The 7,517-nt window shown below is 35.4% G+C and overlaps 1 protein-coding gene across 1 annotated transcript in view; it reads right to left on the reverse strand.

Annotated features, from left to right (window-relative positions):
* The window catches only part of LOC117102148 (phospholipase B-like 1), a 59,935-nt gene that overhangs the window by 24,334 nt on the left and 28,084 nt on the right, over positions 1-7,517 (reverse strand). The window contains exons 3-6 of the mRNA XM_033242357.1: positions 4,457-4,679; positions 3,665-3,823; positions 2,497-2,638; positions 1,774-1,974 (exon numbers count right to left, since the gene is read on the reverse strand). Coding sequence (XP_033098248.1) covers positions 1,774-1,974; positions 2,497-2,638; positions 3,665-3,823; positions 4,457-4,679 — 725 coding nt within the window. The remainder of the gene's footprint in view (positions 1-1,773; positions 1,975-2,496; positions 2,639-3,664; positions 3,824-4,456; positions 4,680-7,517) is intronic.

Genomic DNA, 7,517 nt, shown 5'->3' on the forward strand with positions numbered 1-7,517 from the left:
CTCAATAGAACAAAAATTCCATGTGGGACCTTGCTATCATGGTCAACGTCCTCGTCATCAACCACACCACAGTGCGGCAACACGAAATGTGCTGTACATACACTCATCGCTACTGACTGATTTGAATGTGTGGTTTAATACACATAAAAGCAACTTGTAGCCTACATTTATTTCCTGTAGTATTTGATCTAAACTAGGGCCTATGCCTACACACACGTATGTACCCAGCCAGCCTATTCGTCTTCGTCAGGCCAGCCTGCATTACAGCACATTGACACGAAATGTGCTGCACACATACACTCATCGCTACTAACTAATTTGAATATTATGTGGTTTAATACACATAAAAGCAACTTGTAGCCTACATTTCCTGTTATCTGATCAAATCACACACGTACTACCCAGCCAGCCTATAGGCCTAGTTCGTCTTCCTCTAGCTCTAGGCCAGCCTGCATTACGGTAGTGTACATTGTTGATCTCTCAGGGGAGAGACCACCCACCCTTGCAAGCACCACAAAACGGCTCATTCTTCGCTGCCAACTAGACTCGTGCAGACGAATTTATTAGCCGCAAAGCGTACCATTCAAGGCCGTGATTGGTTGATAAACACAATGTGGAATCAGGCGATTTGCAATCTGATCAATGATGAACACGCTTTCATAGGAAACCCACCGTAGTGTTAAGAAATATGATAGAAAAACATACTTTTCACATATTTCCCGACAATTTTTTTCGCAAAAACTCTTCATACTTTAAATTCCCCACGCCTTATCTTCCATATTATTGCAAGATCGGCCAAATCGCGTCACAAACGAAGGAAGAGACAGAAAAACAAATGACTTCAAAATTCGCTCAGAATCATCATATAAGCCCTCTCTCTCAGAGAGTGGGCTAAAAAATGAATATCAAGACGCGATTCGAACTCACAACCTTAAAGTTCTTTAGAACATATTCTTAACCGACCGTGCCATCCATGCAACGTGCCCTATTAGTGGTAATGGCAGTAATGTACAGTCTTGGCTGAAAATCCTGTTTGTTTTTTAGGTGTAGGGGGAACACTGTGGTACAACTTAAAACAAGGGCAATGAACGTTTGTTTGAAATTACCTCTAGTTTATATGTACAAAATTTCCTGCATGTCTGTTCAAAACTGGCAACACTGGACACCTTTAAAATATGGGTAACAAGAACAGCAGTGAGGCTCTAGGATCAGTCCCTTTCACGGACCAAAAAAGCATTTATTTGCAGTATGATATTTCGTGCAGCAAAGGTAACTAAACAAACAGTTCCTTTCAGTTGCTGGTCGACATGAGGCAAATTCCTTTTAGTTGCTCAAAGTCGACATGAGTTTAGTTCCGTTCAGTTGGGTTCGGTTCCTTTCAGTTGCGCAGAGCACTCACGTCGACCAGTTCACTTGAATTGAGTTCCTTGCAGTTCTGTGTCGACCTGAGCTTACCTTAAGAGCTACTAACCATAATTTTGATGACAAGGAAATATTAGTACTTGAAAGAGGTGTGAAAAACTGCAATTTAAATTAGAAAGATAGCTTTTCCATTCAAAAATATTCCATCATTCCTGATCATTATTGCTAACATACCCATAAATACCCTAAACACTACTGCTCCATAATCCACTCCCACAACGCCTCCCCACAGTGCTGTTGCATCTGGATCACAAGTATCTTTGGTATAAGTATCAGGAAGCTATTAACAGCCCTTTCCTGACAACTTTTCACGAGGGAAAAAATAAAATTTGTTAGGCCTTATATACTTGCCTGAATTGTAGCGACGAATAATATTAGCCCATTCAGAGCCATTGTTGGCTAGTAGGTTGGCCAATCTTACTCTCTGCCATGCCAGTAAGGATTCTGCTTTGACATGCTTATATAATTCTTTATTGAAAATGTTGTTTGTAGTCTGAAGCATCACCATTTTACTGCCCAAAATGTAGAAATCATCAAGTGATTCCAGGTAGCCTGAAAATAAATATGACATAATTAAAATTTTAGTATAAAATGTTTATTTAATAATGTTCTATTTATGACTAAGCTTAGCACAAACTGTATGATAATTTTATATTTAGTTATTACTTTATCACCTAAATTCATTGCACTTCTGGCTGTAAAAGTGAATAGAGGTTTTTTTACATTATGCACAATATAAATTCACAATTAATAATATTATAATTAATTCATATACCATAACACTGGCAGACCCTGTAGGATCAGATCTGGTACTGTCAAATACAATCTGATCAATCTGAGTAGTTAAATGCATTAAACATTGCTTTATAGTGATAGATATACTGTATTGTAATACATTGATGCTGTGGTGCAATTCTAAAGGTAAACCACAACATTTTACTTAGCAGTAAATTAAACCAACTTCATTTTTTTCTAGTCTCAACATTACAAATTATAAATGTTCTTGATAAATCCACTGAAGGTGATGATATGTATTAAGAGTGCATATGGATAAATAGAAAAAAAATACTTCACCAGGATAACTTGAAAAAGAAATCCTCTGACTGGCTACCTTTTGCTGCAGTTGCCAATCGTAATGCTTGTAAATTCTTAAGGTGGCAGCATATGTAAACCAACTAGAATGACCCATGAAAACGTCCTCAAACCCTGGCAATACCTGAAGTACAAATGAAGCTGAACATTAGCTTGAAATGAAGCTGAACATCACTTTCATGGTTCAACTTTATCAAAAATCTGTATAAATATATACCTGAAATGTACTAGGGTGGCAATTAAGGCTCTAAGTTGATTAACATGTTAAACATGTTTTAGAGACACAATTTTTATTGACACAAACTGTTTTTCAGCACTGATAGGAAAACCAGTCCTACACAAAATTTATCATTTATCCTATGTGTAGAGGCGATAGTTTTCTCTAACATATGTCTTGAGAAATCTGAATTTGAAAATGATTTTACTTATAGAGTACTAATATTCATATTACATTTTTTCAGTTTACCAAAAGCAAAAATACAAATATAGTAATTAATTGATTCAAACATAAACAAAGCTTGTCTTAGAAAAGAAAAGAAAAAATTCAAATCATTGTCATGTATCTACTAATTATATCAACAATGTCTGGTATGACAAGACTCATTTTGTGATGACCTATCACTTTCACAGTTCAAATACACCTGGAATTGTACATTCTGACAAAGGTAGTAAATATTTTCAGAAAGTTATTTAAACCCAGTACCACTATTAACGCAGAGCAATGGCTATGTTTACATTGATATATTATGATAAAGCGAAAAAAAAAAATTGAAAAGCCACAAATACATCTACAGACTTTCGAAACTACAAAGCATATGTACAATTAAGACATCCATGACTAATTTCCACAATAGGAAGTATATAATCTGTGCACTGTATTTTAAAACAATTGCCTTTTATAAACAATATTACCATTTGTATCAATTTTCTATAAATGCTCTTAAAAACTGAAACTATATGGTAAAGTGCTGATCTTGTATGTCTCAAGCATAAATAATTGTGCATGCATTCTTAATCTCATTCTAGTTGAAATATTTAAATAAACTTGTATAAATAAAATTAGGGGCTCCAGATTTTGTCATGATGACTTTGTTGCTTTTGGGGCCCCAAATAAATAAACAAAAAATAAAAAAGCAAGAGATTTCAATACCTTTACCAAAGCTGAGCAATGACCACTTGTAGCAACAAACTGGTTGAATTCTTGAGTTGACATTTTCCTCCAGTCAGGTACACGTTCTGGCATTAGGACATGCCCAAGATCAATTAAATCACCATTACCATTTAAGATTTGAAAATCAAAAATATCCAGCTATTGCAAAGATTATGTAAAAAAAAAATAGTCATTTACAAAGTTAAAGGTATTTTATATTAAATGCAGTAGCATATCTAGAGGGATGCGGCCCAACCAACAAAAAGTTTGCGCCACCAGTAACCCCAATGGAAATGTTCGAAGCAAAAAAATTGTGCCTCAAGTAGTTAAAAATCACATTATATCACCAAATTTTGGGAGATAGCGACCTTCACTTAACCATCAAGCCTTTGCATCATCACCTTCATGGCCCATATCAGCCCACCTCCTAGTTCGAGACTCCTAAATACACCATTGATCAAATTGAACATTATAATTTTTAGGAAATTGAAATTGACTTCCATTGCACTACAATTTACAGTACTTGCTGTAATGTATTGTAATAGAAATTGAATGATCCTAAATCACTTTCATTGGCTCATTGTGCTTTAATATCAATAAAATAACATCTACCTGAAAGCATCTTTTAATCTTTTTATAAAATTTAAAGTTGTGCAAAATTATTTTTTTCTCTAATAGGCAGTGTGATAACAACCTCTCTTCATCCAAAGGAAGCATAAAAGCTGAATATAATGAAAGTAAAAAGTATTATCATTTTAATACTGAATGCATTTTCTGAGATCAGATGCTCACCTTATTTTGATATGGATTGGAATTGTATCCGGCCACAAGACCGTCAAATTGAGCTATAAGTAAACCGATGCCTTGCCAGAAGGGGTCATTCTTGTTGCTCTCCGTTTGCATTCTCATCCACGTGTCCTGCTTTTTGAAGAAGTCTTTTAGAAGGTCTTTAAATTTGTCAGGCTTTCCAGAAAAGGCCCAACTATTCATGTTAATGCTATGCTGTCTGATATGTCTATTGAATGGGTAAAAGAAATTAAAAACAAGAACAATTAGAGTGGTTTTTCATTCAACAGTGCTATGTACGGAAATAAGCTCTGTTTACACTATCAAATTTGTGTCTGGAGAGCAGTGCTTGAACTGTTTAGAAATCTTGACTATTGACACTGATACAGTAAGTGGAATTTAAATATAAAATTACATAAATCAGATAATAGGCAATGCTACCCCCCCCCCACCCTGCTCTAGGGATGCACGCATGTGTATTGACAATCATAGCAGTTTGTGTACCGATGATCGAATAAACCAACATTTTTTATTTTTATGATGGTTTGTGATTTTATATACGAGAATAATCTCACTTCGTATATGTATAGACCTGAAAGATCTAAGACAAGTTTCATTAAAGTGATATAGGCTATTAACAATTAAAAGTCTTTTTTCAAAGTTAGCTAGCATGTCGCTCTTGCCTGAGCCTGACCAGAACGCGGAGGTGTTGTTGCCAGGTAACAGATACCGATGCAACATTGCACGGCCTGTGCTTCACAGCACAGAGTTGACCGAGGCTGGGACGGCAGGCCTATCTAAGCCTACTGTAATAAGCCCTAACGGGCAAATAAAACTGAAACACAATCAAAAGAGGTAATTCATATTCAGAAACAAGATGATTTAGGCCTACACAGCCAAATCAAGAAAAATTCTAACGAAATTTAAAGTATTCAACAGCTGCTGATACAGCAGAATGAAAAGATTAAAAGGCCTGGTTATGACCAGGAAAACGACCAACAGGTCAGCGATTCTGAAGACATGTCTGACTGAGTTCTCTACTTTTCTGATGAAGAAAATGATGTACTGGACAATATGAACAATTTGGTTCAGAAAACATCAGCTCAAAGAAGGCATGATCCAAATCAGAAAATGCTAGATTCACTTAAGGATTTGGAGCGTGACATGGCATCCAAAGATAAAGTGGGGCCCAAAGCATTGCGCGAGATATCCAATCTGGTAAATCACTGATGATCATTAGTTGCACAAACAGAGTAGAGTTTTACCTAAGGCCTGAAAATGTAAATGCTTTGTCATCAAGACACACAGCTGCCGATCTCAAATTCCAAGAATCATAGGGAATACTTGTGGCAGGTGGCAGCAAATGTAATGGTCATAGAACAAATTTATGAACAAAGACGAATGGCAGCCAGCAGCAACAATGGGACAAATCCTTAACACGGACATGTTGAACAAATTATTAGTTTCCCTTATCAAATTTCCCTTGATGGGATGGTTTGACTCTCATAACGATTGAAGATCGGTCACAAAAAAGAAGGAAGTTAATTAGACCAGATCTTAACAAGAGGTACCAACAATTGTGTGCACCATCAGCAGACGTTGAGCAGGGTACGTGGTTGTTTGGGCCAATCTAAACAAGCTTCTGAAGGACCTTGATGACTCATAAGTTGAGTGCAAAAGTCTCAAGTTACAAACACAAGGGTGGCCAAACACTTAAACAATACGGGTACAATTACTGTAATAATGAACGTAACCAGAATTGCTGTCATCATTCAAAGTGAGCGGGATTCATAGCGAGCTGACATGTTTAAAGATTGCTCTCTAGCCTTTCATCACGTATTGCATTTCACATTGAAACCAAACAGCTTGAATTTTCCCACCGAACTTGAGGCTTCTTTTCAGGCCTAGAAACTTTTTTTTTTATATCGTGTTGCTCAAGTCTTTTTTATCAAGTTTTGTTTTTTTATCCAGTATTTTAAGTTTATCCTATCTTGTTTTGATGTGCGTTCGTGGTTTTTGATGTGTATTTTTCAATTGACTTTTTGATGTGAATTGTGTCCTTTGCGTTTATGATTGTGGTCTTGCGATTTCACCATGGCCGGGCAGTTTGCCTACTTCAATGCTAAATATCTACGATTTGGCTTTCATCGTATTTTTCTGACCTTGATGGTGCTACACCAACAGCCTATATAACAACAACTGTATTTATTACGATATGACAACATTAATTGACTATGATTTGTTGGTAAGCCTGCATCGTATTACAACAACAGCACTGCAACCTTTCATGCTCAAGTTTTGTTTCTATCTGGCAACGTAGAATTGAACCCCAGTCCACCAGATGTTCACAATCAATATAGTATTTGTATTTACTACCAAAACATTCACAGCCTTAAGATCAAATTGGAAACATTCTGTGGTGAGTTGCATACACATTTTGCACAAATCAATTAATGTTGTCACACTTAGCGAAAAATGGCTTAACGACAATCTTGACAACCCTGAGTTTTCACTTAAGGAATTTTCAACTTTTTTTTGTGAACCAACAAATTCTGTTGTTGGTTCATAATAAATAAAAGTCTCGTAGATGTAGAGATGAAGACAAAATATTAGGTTTAGATCTGTGTAATAGAATTTAGGTACAAGAAATACACTGAATCTATTTGAAGTGATCTAAACATTAATTCAAAAAGATTCTGGTCTTGGATTAGAATGTCGCATAAATCATCTACAACTCATGAAAATAATAACTATCACTGATGTCTTTCTCATGAACTACTGATCTTTAAATAAAAAATATGGGATCAAATCAAATCAAATCGTTTATTGACTCTATACAGACACCATTTACATCAGCGGCACTCAGGAGGTTCTTCAATCATAATAAATAACTTAAGAAAACAACTTAAGTAGAAAAAGACATTAAAAAGCACCTTAAAACTGTTTGAATATGCATATAAAATTACTAAATATACAAACACACAATTACAAATGTACTGTATACATATATATATATATATATATATATATATATATATATATATATATATATACATACATATATACA

Source organism: Anneissia japonica, unplaced genomic scaffold, assembly GCF_011630105.1.
Source record: "Anneissia japonica isolate Jap-2015-1 unplaced genomic scaffold, ASM1163010v1 scaffold287617_len321496_cov130, whole genome shotgun sequence".
NCBI lineage: Eukaryota > Metazoa > Echinodermata > Crinoidea > Comatulida > Comatulidae > Anneissia > Anneissia japonica.